This window comes from Kwoniella bestiolae, chromosome 5 (assembly GCF_000512585.2).
Source record: "Kwoniella bestiolae CBS 10118 chromosome 5, complete sequence".
NCBI classification, from domain to species: Eukaryota; Fungi; Basidiomycota; class Tremellomycetes; order Tremellales; family Cryptococcaceae; genus Kwoniella; species Kwoniella bestiolae.
This window is the reverse complement of record NC_089245.1, coordinates 273,926-290,715: the sequence shown is the minus strand read 5'-3', so window position 1 is coordinate 290,715 and position 16,790 is coordinate 273,926. Positions and strand designations below refer to the sequence as shown.

General features: G+C 47.4%; 5 protein-coding genes across 5 annotated transcripts; 2 read left to right on the top strand and 3 right to left on the bottom strand.

Moving 5' to 3' along the window:
• Nucleotides 1-37: 37 nt before the first annotated feature.
• I302_106507 (uncharacterized protein) lies at nucleotides 38-1,201 on the bottom strand (the record flags this gene model as incomplete). The annotated part of the gene is made up of 6 exons (XM_019192847.1): nucleotides 38-94; nucleotides 153-236; nucleotides 304-573; nucleotides 633-788; nucleotides 854-964; nucleotides 1,043-1,201. The coding sequence occupies 6 exons, from the start codon at nucleotides 1,199-1,201 to the stop codon at nucleotides 38-40; spliced, it is 837 nt and encodes a 278-aa protein (XP_019045844.1).
• A 717-nt stretch (nucleotides 1,202-1,918) lies between these two features.
• On the top strand, nucleotides 1,919-4,745 carry I302_106506 (uncharacterized protein; the record flags this gene model as incomplete). The annotated part of the gene is made up of 17 exons (XM_019192848.1): nucleotides 1,919-2,056; nucleotides 2,132-2,236; nucleotides 2,296-2,365; nucleotides 2,422-2,496; nucleotides 2,561-2,628; nucleotides 2,693-2,830; nucleotides 2,893-2,981; nucleotides 3,046-3,114; nucleotides 3,169-3,241; nucleotides 3,299-3,367; nucleotides 3,423-3,493; nucleotides 3,566-3,665; nucleotides 3,723-3,813; nucleotides 3,874-3,965; nucleotides 4,099-4,189; nucleotides 4,402-4,646; nucleotides 4,719-4,745. The coding sequence occupies 17 exons, from the start codon at nucleotides 1,919-1,921 to the stop codon at nucleotides 4,743-4,745; spliced, it is 1,611 nt and encodes a 536-aa protein (XP_019045845.1).
• Nucleotides 4,746-5,350: 605 nt separating this feature from the next.
• On the bottom strand, nucleotides 5,351-10,196 carry I302_106505 (uncharacterized protein; the record flags this gene model as incomplete). The annotated part of the gene is made up of 17 exons (XM_019192849.1): nucleotides 5,351-5,546; nucleotides 5,602-5,962; nucleotides 6,022-6,489; nucleotides 6,551-6,914; nucleotides 6,970-7,159; nucleotides 7,216-7,374; nucleotides 7,425-8,054; nucleotides 8,107-8,398; nucleotides 8,454-8,527; nucleotides 8,575-8,771; nucleotides 8,830-8,921; nucleotides 8,984-9,349; nucleotides 9,402-9,555; nucleotides 9,620-9,694; nucleotides 9,753-9,927; nucleotides 9,998-10,065; nucleotides 10,137-10,196. 17 exons carry the CDS (start codon nucleotides 10,194-10,196, stop codon nucleotides 5,351-5,353), a joined length of 3,921 nt encoding a protein of 1,306 aa, XP_019045846.1.
• Nucleotides 10,197-11,206: 1,010 nt separating this feature from the next.
• I302_106504 (uncharacterized protein) lies at nucleotides 11,207-12,406 on the top strand (the record flags this gene model as incomplete). The annotated part of the gene is made up of 1 exon (XM_019192850.1): nucleotides 11,207-12,406. The coding sequence occupies one exon, from the start codon at nucleotides 11,207-11,209 to the stop codon at nucleotides 12,404-12,406; it is 1,200 nt and encodes a 399-aa protein (XP_019045847.1).
• A 258-nt stretch (nucleotides 12,407-12,664) lies between these two features.
• Nucleotides 12,665-16,455, bottom strand: I302_106503 (uncharacterized protein; the record flags this gene model as incomplete). Its single annotated transcript, XM_019192851.1, has 14 exons — nucleotides 12,665-12,752; nucleotides 12,820-12,908; nucleotides 12,967-13,047; nucleotides 13,107-13,599; nucleotides 13,658-13,876; nucleotides 13,928-14,024; nucleotides 14,088-14,586; nucleotides 14,637-14,791; nucleotides 14,845-15,038; nucleotides 15,096-15,684; nucleotides 15,769-15,883; nucleotides 15,942-16,025; nucleotides 16,098-16,295; nucleotides 16,360-16,455. 14 exons carry the CDS (start codon nucleotides 16,453-16,455, stop codon nucleotides 12,665-12,667), a joined length of 2,997 nt encoding a protein of 998 aa, XP_019045848.1.
• Between the last annotated feature and the right edge of the window lie 335 nt (nucleotides 16,456-16,790).

Here is a 16,790-nt window from a genome sequence, read left to right as displayed (position 1 = left end):
CTCCAAATGGTTTGCATGACGCCATACGCGTATACCCTTAGAATTCGTCAACGAATTTCATCACTCCTTGAGGGGACGGTTCCATGAAGAAGCCCTACACACCACCATTATCGTCAGTCCACAGTCAAGGAAGAGATCAAGTGGGTACTTACCAGCTCGCTGCTATACATGGTGGGTGTATTCTGAAGCTGCCTGACTTCCTCAGGTATGAGCTGAATATGACCGAATTGCCAACACTGTTATCATGTGCATGAATTCAGCACCTCATAACCACCTTCCAGAGCGATGCCAGGGCTTACTCACCTTCGAAACACATTGGTTCTCAAGATCTATCAACGTAGGCGACCAAGCACCTGTAGCCATTATTACCAGATCTGCGGGCCATTCTGTCCCATCTGCCGTTTTAACTCCCCTACAAGTCTTCCCGTCCTCGCCCAGAATTAAAGACTTCAAAGTACCCGAAGATCCAAAAGCACTTTTAACCCCCAGCTTTCTAAGTTCCGCTCCCACTGCTGTGAGGGCATCTCGAGCTGCTACCCAGCCGGCGTCTTTGATGTACAATCCTTCCCAGCCCTGCACCCTCACTATCAGCCATCATCCAGCAGTGATTTCGTGAGATCAGAGTAACTCACGTCGATATCTCCTCCTTTCAAATACGAAGCTTTCTTCAGAATATCCTGTTTATTACTCAGCCATTCTACGTTATCCCCTCTGCCCGATGATAGGTTCAACTCATATTGCTTTCTCAACCTCTCTAATCGTCCTTTGTCATTATAAGCTAGATCCAACTACATCGACCTCATCAGTTCAGGTGTCGTCCTTTTTTTCTGCAGGTCTCGGTGAATTGACTCACCCTCCCAACGGCATGTAAGAACGGAGTAAATAACCGATCGTTATTCCACGCGTCCCAAGTTTCGTATGCCAGTCTTCCCCATATACCTTCCACGTACTGTGTACTGATCATCTACATTTGTGTAAAACCGATATGTCAGGATACAATCACGAAACGACGTGAGTCAGGTGCATGGCTGGCTGAGCTCACCTTGTTCATATCGTTTCCTGCGGAATTTGCTGAAGGAGGTTGGAACATGTCCAATATCCTTACATCGGTATAACCCCTCCTGGCGAGGTGAAGGGCAGTAGAAGAGCCCATCGTACCTGCTCCTCCTACAACCAGGATCTTTGAGTCTTTGGAAACCATCTTGTTCTCTTGATCCAGATGTTATTAACGAATACTACGCCTTTTTCGCAGGTCTGTGAATATGTACAACAGTAAGATGCTTCATTCTCCATCGATTCTGCATGAACCATACAGTACACACCGACTCGACAGAAGCATACAAGCACGAGCATAGACGTGGTATGAGGAAGCACGAACCATCTTCATCGACATTCCATTCCGTGAAAGTGGACCAGACAAAAGACATTTCGGAAATCCGGAGTGGTTTTGTGTGTCAAGTGAATTCACCACGTCTTCCTTCCCCTTATCGCGCCAACCTCGCACTTTTGCACTTTCGGATTTAAACCTCTCCATTCCAATTCAGGGCAGCACACTGTCCAATGACTCATACATGTACTTATCTCACATGACCTTATCTTCAATGATTGAAGGGTTATCTACCCAACCAAAACGACCATTTCCCAATGTGGTAATTGGTCTGCCGTAAGTTAGCGGTCGGCGGAAGACCGGTGCGCCTCAATTACAGAAAACAAGGAAAGTCTCAAGTTATTAAACATATAAAGCGGAAAGAGGTTTCCGAGTTTCATTATACGTTGTTAGGCAGGAAGATGGAAGGGAAGGGTTTATAAGACTATGAGCCCCAGATTACCGTTCATCCCTTCTTTCCTTCTCATCAAGTCCACTCTCACCCTTTTTGGATAATCACTGGAAGTCCACAGAGCGACACGATCACACAAGATGGGACCCGCATACCAGCACGAACACGAACACGACGATCGAGAGAAAGGAGATATCATCGAACCTCGGGTCGTTGATCATGCTCCTGATGAACCTGTGCTTCATACGAAAGATCTTGACGCTATCAAAGATAAGAATGTAGGTGTTTGTCCACCCTCGCGACTCGGCGCAAGATCAGGTGGTTATATCTAACCTGACTGGTGGGGCGGGCAGTACGATGTCGGGGCTGAGTTCTTCGCTGAATTGGCTCGACGACCCGATGCGCACGAGATCATGGCTCCCTGGACGGAGGCCGAGGAGAAAGCGATTCTGAGAAAGGTAAATTCGACTCTGTACGAGTCATCGAAGTGATGGAGCTAAAGAATCGACTTGTAAAGCTCGATTTTATCGTACTTCCACTTGTGACGATGTCGTTGCTCTTGGGAGGAGTGGACAAAGTCATTCTGGGTAGGTCGCACCCTTGTCGATCGCCCTTCTGTCGAGATGTTGACAGAACAATGCAGGAACTTCCGCCAGTTTTGGTCTTCGGGAAGAATTGCATCTTGTGGGCCAACAATACTCCTGGAGTAGTTCTATCAGTAAGTACTAATCGCTACAATTGCCAGTTGGTTCCAAGCTAAATGGATATGTATCACAACATAGTTTTCTTCGGTTCGATCTTGACTGTTTTCCCTCAATCATGGCTTATTCAAAAGCTCCCCACTGGAAAGGTATACTTTGATCTTCACACTATGATCAGAGACTGGGTAGGCGACTGATGAGAGATATATGCAGGTATTCGCCGTCAACGTCTTCATGTTTGGGATTATGACATTCGCCACCATTGGTGTCAAGAATGCTGGTGGTCTCCAAGCATGCCGTTTCATCCTGGGTATGTTCGAGGGTATGAACACTTCTGGTGCTGGTCTTGTGGTAAGTTGTGCTCCCTCAGATATGCACAAAAATACACATACTAAATTTTGTTGCATCTGTAGATCGGTATGTGGTGGAAGAAGGAGGAACAAGGTATAAGAACTGTCATCGTCTTCAACACTCTTTCCTCAGTAGTGAACGGGCTGTTATCGTAAGTGTAGATTGTCATACCGTTGTTGCGTTAGCAGCTGACACGAGTGTCATTGTGTGTAAAGGTATGCCGTGCAATTTTACACTCCAACTTCCCTTCTTTCGCGATGGCAACTATTGTTCTTGATCACTGCGTGAGTTGCGTTTCAAATGCTGAAATGGATTCTGCTGACCGCAGGTGATCACAGTTGTATTTCGGTCACCTTCGGTGTCTTGGACTGGATCTTCTTCCCCTCCAACCCTACCAAAGCCTGGTGGTTGGTAAGTGGATCGACGACTTCAGCACATCCAAGATAATGTACTAACGTCATGGCATAGACCGAAAGACAGCGATATATTGCTGTGGCCAGACTCGCAGGGAACCAAACCGGTATGGTCAACACACACGTGAGTGTACATCGTAAGTCCAACTGAACTTCCCAGCTGACTTGGCGTGTGTCAGACCAAAATGGATCAAGTCAAAGAGGCCTTGCTTGATATTCGAACTTGGCTATATTTTCTTATCTCAATCACGTGAGTGATCACCCAAAGAGTATCGCCTCGACCTATACTGCTGAGCTGCGCTGAATTCGGTCCATGCTGCAGCCTCAACATTCCCAATGGTGGTTTATCCGGATTCTACTCAATCGTAGTCAAAGGTTTGAACTTCAACGTCAAGCAATTGACCCTCATGAATATGCCTACCGTGAGCTCGACCCTCATATTCAACCACATCATGATAAGCTGATCCCTAGCCTTCTAGGGACCCATCGGATGGTTCGCAGCTTTGTTCTGGGTGTGGTTGGCCAACCGAACTCGTCAACCTCTTCTTTGCGCCATGGGATCAGTCCTTGGTAAGTCAAATCCACACAATGAAGACTTCAGAACTCTGACAGCTCATTCTCGCCTCCCAGTCTGTCTGATCGGTACAATCGTCTTGAAAGTCGTCCCCCACAGCAACATCGGTGGATCTTTAGCAGGTTTATACATTGTATATATGTATTGGGTGAGTTCTCGGAGATCATCCCAAATTTCAACCCCCAACTTTGACCTCGCCGTTCTAGATCATCCCAAAATTCGACCCCCAACTTTGACCTCCCCGTTCCCGCGATGCTGATGCTTCTTCTGCGATTTAAAAGGCTCCCTACATGGTATATGGTCAGCTCATTATGTATAGGAACGTAGGAGGGACCTCCAAGAAGGTAGCTGTCTTTGGAATCTCATATCTAGGTGAGTTGTGATGATGAGGAAGCCTCTTTCGACGATGAGGAGCGATGGAAGGGTGAATGTGGCACTAGCACGTGGGGTTCACGCGTCTCGGAGATTTTCGATCTCAGGAGCACGAATTTGGTTCCGCGACGTGAGATGGGATGTGGAGGTTGTCCACACTGGTGAAGTAACCTCTTGGCCTATATGGACTGACGACTTCTTTGACAATGTAGGATACGCTGTTGGGAACCTCGTAGGACCCCAATCGTTCCGAGCCAAGGAAGATCCCACCTACCCCACCGCCTATACTGTCATGATGACCGGTTACTGTGTCTGTCTCGGTCTCATGACTTTGTACGGCTTCCTCTGCTGGAGAGATAACAAGAAGAAGGTAGTTCAAGAGCAAGAGTATATGACTGCTCTCGATGGCCAAGAGGAAGATATTGGGGCGGAATGGAAGGATCTGACTGATAAGCAGGTGAGGCAAAGATTCATGGCTCATCATCCGTGTTGTCGCATCATAGCTGAATGACTTGTCATTTTCTTGCAGAACCCCAAATTCAGATACACCTACTAAGTATCAAGTCTGAACTGTGAATATGGTAGAAGCGTCTCTCAACAGCGCACTTAAGGTTACAAAGGGATATGTTAGTTAGCATATCATGAGGTTCGATTATATACTAGTTTTTTTAGGTTTGTATACGGCTGAAAGGCATCAGCGCCTCTCGCATAGTTGTGGAAGTTAATCGGATTATTGAATGTGCTGCTTTTTGTAGATTGATCTGTTATGCATCTTGTGGGTCTGACAATCAACGACTACTTGTTGTATTGCTGAAGTTGGTACACGGTGATTTCACACCTGGGATGCACAAGTTCCATATCTATAGATCGAAAGGCGATGAGCATAGGCTCAATCTTCAACTCACTCGTATGTGAGTCATCGCAAATAGTAAGGAGCAGATTGCAAGCACCGACTCTTGGCTGCCGATGCGGCCCAAACTGATGCTTATCTCCGCAAGAATTCATGTCCTAGAAAGCCTATGAGCTGATAGCTACCATTGACCTAGGGCATGCACTGTACAAGATGAATCAACAAACAGGAAACCCGCTGGGTGTTGCATTCATCTATATATACCTGAAGGAGAAATACGAAACTACAAAATACACATAGACCAAGACCCTTTAATCACACTCAGCTTGAGTCTGATTCCATTGAGAAACACTTCCATTAGCTCTGGTAAATGGAGGAGGTTGACTACCAGGCTTGGAGACGACATATGACCCTTGAGCCCCATTCTGATTCTTCTCTTTACCTGGTGGGGTACCCCATCCACCAGCACCAGCAGTATGTACGATGAGCTGTTCACCAGCCAACATCCTGCATCACAATCTCCATCAGCTTCATTCGCATGGATATGGTAGAGAGTACTTACGAGATTTGATGAGCAGGCTTAAGCTTAACAGTCCTGAATCCACCATTTCTTTTCCTCTTTCTGAGGTATGAGGCACCCCTTATACCATCTTCTCCACCCTCTGTTCCATGAGGAGCAATGACTCTTCGTTGACCATCGTGACTTGCGTCCATATCCACTCTGGCCTCGTAGATACGGATGATACCATCTCCTCCACGATGCTGACCCGCTCCACCGGTACCTCGTCTGATACTGAATTCTCGCAATATAGCGGGGAATCGACTCTCGAGCAATTCAAGATCACCGATCTTGGTGTTGGTCATGTTGGTGTGTACGGCAGATTGACCGTCCCATGTTGGTCCGGCAGAAGCACCACCGCAAGCTATAAGTCACAATGATCAGCTTGTAATCATGCACGTTTAACAGCACGACGTGACTTACTGGTCTCAGCCCAGGTGTATTTCTTGTACATCAAGTGAGTACCATTCATAGACCCATGAGAACCAGACATGACGTTGAATGCGGTAAATACTATATCGGCGACTCTTTGAGCGACTTCACCATTACCTTGCGAGACAGCGGCATCTTCACCAGCGGAAAGAACAGATTCCTCAGGTATGATGATGTTGAGAGGAGCAAGTACACCGGCGTTCATGGGTATATCTGTACCGCTCATAGTTCGCAAGCAGTAGAGAATACCTGATCGAGTGATAGCGGGAGGGGCATTGAAGTTGGCAAGTACCTCTGGACCGGTACCGGTGAAATCGAATGTCGCACTTCCATCTTCGTTGACATCGATCTTGACTTTAACGACCGTACCATCATCGAAGTAGTCTGTGGCTTCGTAGGTCTTTCCGGCGTAAGGTCGAAGAGCATCTCGAGTACATGCTTCCGCGTTCTTTCGGATCGCTAGAGCAGACTCATCAGCTCAACAAATTCATCTAGATTGAGATGGAGAAGTGTAACATACCTCTCATGTAGAAGTGTACCACGTCTTTACCATATTCCTCGAACAAAGCGTGGAGTTGGGCAGTGCCAACGGCACAAGCGGAAACTTGAGCTTTGAGATCCGATAAATTGTGATCGATCCTCTTGGTGGGTTTACAGTTGGGGTAATCACCAGCAGCCATGAACGCGTCGACAACTTCCTTCTCGTTGAATACGCCATCTCGTACGATGAAAGTAGACTCGAATCGTACACCTTCTTCCATACTGTCAATCTGGTTGGGGTGATGGGAGTTTCCTTCCAATCCTCCGATATCTGTGTGATGTCCTCGGGCAGCAACCCAGAAGACAATCTCTTTTCCAGCTTCGTCAAATACGGGTTGAATGACCTGATAAGCATCAAGTTAGTTCTAGATATATGAAAGAGACTTCGTGGGCACTTACGGTGATATCTGGTCTGTGACCACCACCAGCAGTGTGCTCATTAGACAACAAGAAGTCTCCAGGTCGGAGTTGTCCCTTCCTTCTGTTAGCCTGGTAGATCACTGCATACTGCATAGATCCAAGGTGGGCTGGGACGTTGGGTGCGTTGGCGACAAGTTCCCCATTGGGATCAAAGAGGGCACAAGAGAAACTTCAAATCTGTCAGTCAGGGTGTTCGAGCAAAACTGGGGTGAAAATGGCACTCACTCAAGTCGCTCCTTGATGGAGACCGAGACAGCGGTCTTTTGCAATGCTCGACACATCATCTCCGCTACACTCGCGAATCGATGGTTGAAGATTGACAACTGTATGGGATCAACAGAGTTCAAGTCGATCTCCTTCTTTGGACCGAGACCAACATCGATGCTACGACCATACATCAGCGGAAGTCCCACGAAACAAATGTGTTGACTCACTAAACATGGGACTTGAGTATTCTTGCGGTGTTCTGAGGGTGAAGGACGATTGTCTGAGTCTTGTCCAAAATGATTGCTGGACCAGACACCTTCATACCAGGTCTGAGATCTTGGAGTCTGTACAAGGGAATATCGGTGAATTTACCCAACTCTTCAAAGTATACAGAGTTGGTGGCGAAAGGTTGAGGCTCAGGTACGACGATCTCGCAGGATTCAAGCTGTCTGAGCTCCTCAACGTATGGTGAAGTCTGGCTGAGATTGTCTGAAGGGGCTTTGGCGGTAGCTCGCACTCGGACGGCAGCTACCATGATAGGAGCATCTAGCACGAAAGCGAACTCTCGTCTGTGCTCGTCGACGAAGGCTTTGGCGAAATCGCCATCTTCGGGTTTGGCGATCATAAGGGTAGTGTCAGACCCTTGGTATTGCATGTTGAGGTAGCTGTCGTACACCACTGAATCGGAGACCTCTCCTTGGTCGACCAATTTCTGGGAAGCTCGAGCTTTTAGGCCTTCAAATCGCTCCTCAATCACTGGTAGATATTGCTTAGAGAATTCTTGAACGAATGGCTCCGACACGTCGACAGCAACGTCTGCTAGAGCCATACCGTACGCAGACAGAATAGAAGAGTATCTAGGAAGAATGGTCAGCTTGAGGTGGATTATGTGATCGTGAGCCAACTTACTTGTGTACAATCACGTAGTGCATGCCTAACAAAGCAGCAAGAGCAGTGGCATGTTGACCACCAGCACCACCGAAACATGACAGATTGTGACTGGAGGTTCTGAAACCTCTTTGCTCAGTCAATGCTCGAATAGGTCGAGCCATAGAAGAGTTGGCGACATTGATGAAGCCTGAGGCGACTTCGGCGGCAGTCAGGTTGGAGTTGTTCTCCTTATTGATCTGCTCGGTGAGAGCTTCAAACTTCTCCCTGACGATATCATAGTCGAGGGGCATGTCCTCAGTGGGACCGAAGACTGGCGAGAAGTCAGCCGGCGTCCTGCCTCGATGAGTTGGACATAATCAGCTTACTCTTAGGGAATGAGTCGATATGCAGTCTACCCAAAAACAAGTTGGCATCGGTAACGGTCAAAGGTCCTCCTTTTCTGTACAAGGGTCAGCGTTGATTGTTATGCGGGGGGAAGCTACGTACCGGTAACAAGCAGGACCAGGGTGAGCACCGGCGGAGGCAGGACCAACATTGAAGATCTGATTTGAGTAGGTCAGAATGGAACCACCACCGGCAGCGACGGTGTTGATATCTAATTGAGGAACCTGGATGGAGATACCAGCGGTGGTAGTCTCGAAGACATGCTCGTATGTTCCGCTGAATCGGGAGACATCGGTGGACTAGGTGGCAGCGGTCAGCATTTGGAATCATACGGAAAGGACACTTTTGGACACTCACTGTACCACCCATGTCAAACCCGACTACTGGTGATCCATCCAAAGGATCGTAAGAGGTCTTGGCAAAGCCGACAACACCACCAGCAGGACCGGCTGCGAAGGTCCATCAGCCAGGAATGCTTCACCATGCTGAAATGCAACCTATTATCACTCACATAGGATAGCTCTGAGTCCAGAAAACTTCTTGAAGTCCGCCAAAGCACCATCAGATTGCATGAAGGAGACTCTACATTTCGAGTCCTCGAGTCTTCCTTTGAATCCCTTGGCGAAACCATTCAAGTATCGCTTGACTTCAGGAGTCAGATACGCATCGGCAGTTGCTGATTGTCCTCTAGCGATGAACCCAATCTTGGCTTCGATCTCCGCTGATACACTGACGTTCTCAAATCCCATCTCTTCGGCGATTTTGGCGATTCGCTGTTCGTCTTCTGCCCAAAGGTACGAATGGGCAAGTACGATGGCGATTGATCGGTATCCTTCATCGTATAAACCTCTGAGAGAAGCGGTCACTTCCTCAACATCTACAAGATTATTAGCATTGACCAGACACTGACAAGAGAGTTTCGTGCTTACCTAATGGCTTGAGCTCTCTGACCGTCACTCCACTACTTGTCTTGATAAGTCTTTCACCATTCTCAGACACCGTCTTTCCTTCCTCGGCGAACTCATACCATTCCGGAATTATTCGCTCGTCAATCTCTACAACTTTGGAGTAGAGCACTTCCGGCTACAATGGAAGGTGGCTGGTTAGCTTAAGAGGATCAAGCTGAGAATCGAGGACTAAGGCTCACCTTCTTCACTGCAAGCTGGAAAAGGAACGGACGAGTCTGGAATGCGATCTCCATGGCATCCGCATGACCTTTGTTCTATATCAAGCCATCAGTATCAGTTTGCTACTGCTATATTCCGTACATCGGCACTTACGATCAGCAGAGCACATCTCTCACCTTTACGTTCTAACAAGGCATTGGTAGCTACAGTGGTACCCATACGAAGGAACTCGATCTTCTCAGTGTCTATAGGCTGGTTTCTTGGGATCTTCTCGCCGGTGAACCATTCCAAGACCCGTCGAACACCTTCGGCGGGCGCATCAGGGTAGCTGATAAGGCCAAAGAAGGTTCAGTCATGTGTGAAGTGTAAAGGACACACCCAAAGGAGTCCGGGCTTACTTGTCTGGATCCACACTTAATAGCTTGACCAGGTGGTCTCCTTTCGTCTCACTCATAGCTATCACATCCTACCGTATCACCGCTTGTCAGCACCTCACGGCTCGGCATGGTACATGAACGTATGGACAGCTATACTCACGCAAAAGGTACCTCCTCGATCTATGCAGATCTTGACCTTATCACTAACTGGCGCAGGCATTTTGGTAAAATTCCTGATGAATGAATGATGAGGAAATCATTCTGAAGCCGAGCATATCTCTTTTAGATACCTTATGACAGAATGATGTGAAGGTAATTTCGGAAAAAGGTTTCCGTGTCAACAACAAAGATGGAATTGACATACCGTTCTAGCTTAGCGCCACCATGGAGAAACCCGAAGTGATGTATCCTCACATGAGAATACCGGGCCGCTTGACCGATCAGGGTCTTAGCTTGAAAAACATATCCTAAGGCATCGAAGGGAAGGATGGAGTGTATGCGGAAATGTTTGACTTATCGCTGATTTGTTTTCAACGTGTGACCGCGGTCGGTTTCAGCCGTCGATAGTAGTCATGCTGTTATTGGAGGAAATGACTTACAGCATTCTCCCTGCAGTATGACAGTTGCAAGTTGTCCGAATTGACGGACTTATAGCTGTCTCCAAGTCCCAGACTAACTTTAGATTGGACGCCATAGAACCAAAGTTTCCGATACCTAGATACTTCTTACGATTGAGAGGTTAGTCTATCCTGCTGTACAGGACTCAACATTTCACCGACAAACGAAGGGTGACAGCGACGATGTGCTTGTGGCTGTGATCCCGATACTGCGAGTGATTCACCGATGTTATCTCTCGGCTGAGTTACCTGTCTGCTAAACATCTCGACTTTTGAGCACCAATGATCAAGAAGAAGATCAAGGTTCATTTGTGTCTGGGTGCAGATCTCGAGACCGAGTACCACACACTTCATGAGTAAAGTCGTACTCGTCGCTTGAACCCAAAGAGAACAGTACGTATACTAAGTCCCAGATCTCAAGTACACAGAAGAGTGTTGAGCCATACGTCAGGATGAGACATCTCCCGCTCAGATCTGGGCGATTGCCCCTCCTACTTTTATGGGAATCAACAGCGACTGGCATGAATGGTAACAACCTTACATCGACCTTCATACAGGTCAACACCTCATATTCAGGCTATCACTTCAGATGCCTTAACAAGCAAACCACAAGATGATGCGTTTCAACCCCATCCAAGTCGTCACACCCGAGGAGGAAGAAAACTTCTCCGATCGAAAACCCAAGCCGCACACCTCATTCTCCCTCCGCTCCTTTCCCAAGTTCTCGTGGCTCCCCAAACCTAGACCCAGCTCGCATACCAAGCTCGAACCCAACGATCAATCCCCATGGTCGAGTAAATTACCACCAGAACTATTTATATTGGTCTTGGACCACTTGGCCTCCTCCAGTCTCGCGAATCTACGAAAGGCAATAACACTCAACCGAGCTTTATGGCATCGATACCATTCCAATCTCTTCCAGTCGATCAAGCTGAACGAACGTACCGCAGAAGGGTTTTATGAGTCTGCCAGACTCCTGAACATCCCACTCATCAAGGAGTCCAGATCCACTTCCAATTCGGGGATAACTCAAGAAGGCGACCACCTAGATCGAAGGCAAATCAGATTCATGGCTATATGTCGATCGATTGTCTATCTCAGACTTGAAGATCAAGTTGGCGGTCAGGCTTTGGTCAACACAATTCACCACGCTCGATCCATTGCAAAATCGCTATTCGTAAAGGTGAAATACCTAATCCTAGGTCACAAGTTCGTATCCGATTCGATAAAGCTGAGAGTCCCTTCTAAACCGATCCGCATTCAGATCCAAGAGAGGAACAACACCACGACTAGTCTTCAAACGCAAGATGATCCCCAAGGAGATGATGGTCTCAAAGCGATGTTGTACATCAGTCATGTTCTCAATCCCAAGCATGTATGTCTAAACATACACAGACATGGACATCGACGACAAACCGCTCGTTCCCCCTATCCATTCAATCTCCTTCATCTCGTTCCGCTGTTCGAGCACTTCGACGAGGTCGAAAGCCTAACTCAACATCTAGATAGTGGTAGGGAAGCAAGGTTCGTCATGTGGAATGTCAAATTGACGAGGTTTTTCTTACCTACCTACCCCGAAAATCTGTTGTACAGCACGACAGGTATGGATGATAATAGTTCGAATAATGATAGTCCGGATGACGATAATTCTCAATCGTCGGATGAGACTTGGCAGGATGTAGAAGTGATGTATAAAAGGCCTAGAATCAGAGATATCGTGAATGGTTATTCCGTCGATGTCAATGTCCCTTGCAACTCCACTATCATGCCGGCAAAGGGATCCCAGGGATGTGTCTGTTGCGATAAGAAATGATGAAGATGGGTGAACCTTCCAGAAGTTACTACTCTCTAAAGATTGAGGTTGTGTGAATATATGACAGATGTATATGACTGCTTGATATGGACAGATGTTCGCTTGACCCAAATATGTGAATGTCGGTTCCGTATGAATCATACCGCAAGATCTGCGTCTCTCGTTGACGTATTTGATTACGCCGCACGGGTCGTTGCATGTCGACTGTACCAATCTCATACCCAAAGTCGCTTCACAAAGTCGCTTCACAAAGTCGCTTCACATCAGACTCATCCTCGTTCCCGTACCCCTCCCCAAATCCCCATCCCCCATCTTCCCATCCCGATCATTGACAAACGAGCGATATCTACGAACATAGCATCAGCGAGTTGGTCTGAGATCCAAATCTCCCATCTCCGTCTAAGGCAACTCACATCAATTGTAATCGCCTTCTATCAGCGGGAGAGACGGATGGTCTAGTACTCTCGAGTGATCGTAGGAGGTGATGATGGTGGATCAATGGCTAATCCAGGAATATGAGCTCTATCCTGCTATCCTTCGGTAATCCAGGATCAACTCACCTTCTGCAGTTCCTTTTTGTCCTTCTCGGCGTCGGACTTGTTCCTGTTATACCCATTGTTATGCTTCCCAATGACTTCCATCTGTAACTCCTCAATCAGCTTTCAACATCATCCATGAACGAGCTCGATAGCTGACTCACCCTATTGGCCATCTCTGACCTAATCGCAGCATTCCCTTCTTCAACCTCCGGTACAAGCTGCCTATAATTCTTCTTATCCCCATTAATCCCATTCTCCACTTCTTTCCCTTTCCCTTTAAAAGGGATATCACCATTCACCATGTCCCTGTCCAAAGCAGAATGGACCACCTCCAAATGAGCATTATACACCACAGCCTGAAGATCCGCACCCGACATCCCTTCCGTCTTCGTACCCAGCTCATTCCAATCTACATCCTCCGAGATATGCAATTTCTTGGCCACAGAACGTAAGATCTCTTCTCGATCCGAGGTTGAAGGCATATCGCATAAGATCGATTTATCTAATCTTCCCGGACGAAGAAGGGCGGGATCGATCAAATCCGGTCTGGAAGTTGCCGCTAGCACATATACACCACTTAATCCCTGAGCACCATCCATCTCTGTTAGAAGTTGATTGACCACCCTATCCGTTACTCCGGTCGAATCGTGGCCTCTATACCCACATGGTCAGTCGCATCGACATCGGCCACGAGAATGTCGCCTCAACTTACCTCTTTGGCGCAACACTATCAAATTCGTCAAAAAACAAAATGCAGGGTTTCGCCCCGCTTGCTCGTTCGAACAAGTCTCTGACGGCTTTCTCACTTGCTCCAATGTACTTATTGAGTATTTCAGGTCCTTTGACTGATATGAAGTTGAGACCGCATTCTCGCGCTACAGCCGAAGCTAAAAGGGTTTTGCCGCATCCCGGATACCCGTATAGCAGTAGACTATCCACGATGTCAGCTAAAACATAACCCCTAATAAACCAGCTGACTCACCCCGATCGTAGTCTCAGCGGACAATTAGCGAAGATCTGAGCATACTTTGTAGGCCATTCAAGAGTTTCTCGGAGTAGTCGCCGCGGCTCGTGAAGACCTGTATGGTGAGCGTCCATCAGTTGCACATCCTGCTATGGGATGAGAAATATCGCTGACTCACCTCCAATATCACTCCATTTCACCTCACTCTTCTGCAAAGCTACACCCCTCAGATTGAGCGGTACGAAAGCCTCTTGAGCCAAAGTGAAGTCTTCCATGGTGAGATCTGGTTTTTCCTCAGCTTTGACAGATCGAATTATACTGTGTTGAGTAGCATTCCCCACCAAATCAACCAAGTCGGAAATAGAATATCCTTCCGTCAAACCTCCTAACGTGATGTAGTCCACAACATCTTCTGAACCACCACCTCCGTTGATCACAGGTCTTTCTGAAGCAAGTTGATTCTCGACTAGCAGCTGCAGGATTTCTTGCCTCGTTTCTTTCGTTAAGGGAGGTATTTTGAGTGTTTCACCGAAGATGTGTTTAGCGGTTAACATGGGATGTAGCGTCGTGGTGCTGGCTGCTGTGACAATGACTAGTATGTCAGACGGTATGAGTGCAGGTGCGAAGAGTCGACAGAAATGATCAGCTAAGATGGCTGGATTGGACGAAGAGTTGAGCTATAGACATGTCAGCGATCAGATCGCAATCACTCTCAGAAATTGCTTACCTCAGTCTCTATGCCTATGAGATTATCCAGCCCATCAAGTACCAGACAACAAGGTCGCCGCTGCTCCGTATCCTCTATCCAGCTCGTCATAGTTTCTTTCAGGGTGGTCAGTCGACTTTCGGGATCTAATTTGGCCACATCTACATAGACTGGCTCTGTATAGAGTACGTCAGCATCGTTCAAGGCTATATGGGGAAGGTACACTGACCAGCCAAGATACTTCGATCCACCTCAAGCCGCTCCGCTATGATCTTGGCGATGCTGGTCTTGCCGGATCCCTTATTCCCTTGTATCAGCAGTGGCTTGCTGGTGGAGGTTGACAGTGAGCGAGACAGATAAGTGGTAGCATCGTCGATGAGCTGCTTGGTACCAGGTAATACCCGAGAAGGTGTCGTATCGGGTCTACACAGGCCAGATCAGTACCACCGGCCCTCTTGAGAAGAAAACTTCTCAACTTACAGAGCCAAAGCTACGCCTTTGCTCCTCGGTTTCCCTTTCCTCCCCGTGTGTGACGTTAATTTGACATTGCCCCACTCTTGTTCCCAGTCTTCGATTCCTCCAACCAGAATGACATACCCATCGGGCATTTCATCCCACTCCACAAGCTGTACTTCAGACTGCTTTGATTGATCTTCCTTCTGTCCGTTGTCGCCATCAGCCAGATCTCTAGAATTCTCCTGTTCGGGTTTGTTCTCATCCTCTTTCGCATCTAATACCATAGTAACATCAGGTGTCGAGTCACCTAACTTCAGTTTTCGCCGTGTCATCTCCATCGTACATGGTGAACATATCCCGACTTTACTTGCAGTTACCGTGGAAGGTATACTGAATCTTCCCCAGCCAGAAGCTATACGGGGAGGGATCATCCGCAATTTCACATTTCTACTTTCTTTATTCGAATTTCTCATCGTTCCATTAGAGTGCACGGAAGGTTCTATGATCTGCTGTGTCGGTTGTATCACACCTCTTGGTCTTGGTGCGACGTATACTTCTGTATCGTTGTTTAGCAGGACCGCTTCTTTCGCCGAGGTAGAGGGGTTTGTCTCGTCTATGCCAGTCACTCATCAGCTAAAGAAATCTAGAACTCGATTAGAAAAATCAGCTGAACAACAAAGGGAGGGTCATCACTTACCCACTCGTGTCCTGATCTTGGTCTTTCCCTTCACCCAAACATCTATCTCCTGACCTTTCTGAGCTGCTCGAAGTTGGGATAAAAGGTGTTCTTCAAGGAATGAAGCGTGTTGTTCCTACATCAATCGGGTCTTAGCGGTTCACTCAACTTCATTTAATCATGAGCTAGCTTACAAGTATTTCCCAGTCGTCTGAACTCAGTGGTGTGACAGATACCGATTTCGCCTTTGTTGGATTATGTATTATACTGATCTCGACCTACCGCACATACACTAGTATATAAGCTTTTCTTGTACTTGATCGACCAGGACGTGAAAGCTTACTACCTACCAGAGTGCCTTCGCTCCATCCTAGAGACATCGCAACCTCCGGATCCACCTCTATACTTTCCAATCCCTCCCCCGCCTGAGAGAGGGAAGAAGCAGCTGCTAGACCTGACCATCCTAGATAGGCAGATTTGGGTTGACGAGAGGAGGTCGAAGAGGAGGCGGACAGAGGTGAGAGGTGGATGATGAGTGATTGTGGTCTCTATAGTTATCAAGTCTGGATCAGTGGATTGCCTCATACAGGATCATGAGTGAGCTAAACTCACCGCCTGTTGTTGAGCCAATTGAGCGAAGAGGGATAGAGGTAGATGAACGAGGTTGGACCGTAAGGAACGGTATTTGACAGTTGCTTTTCGAGCCATTATGGTAGATTGAATCGTTGCTATCTGTCGCCTCGTATGGGTCTCACTACAAGTAGGTAAGAGAGCAGAAGATGAAGACCAAAGATTCAAGAATATGTTTGGTACGAGGGGGATATCGAGGTCCATCTCGGCAAAAGGAGGGTGAAGGAAGCGGGCCACGTGGATTTGATCCCGTCATCAACAGGATTGAAACGAAGAGGATGAGAGGACAAGGCAAAGACAGATGCATGATATGATTATATGTTATATGTTATATGTTATACACTATACACTGCTATACAGCTACACAATAGAGACACCTCGCCAGGCAATCATTTTCCGTGAATACAAGAGCA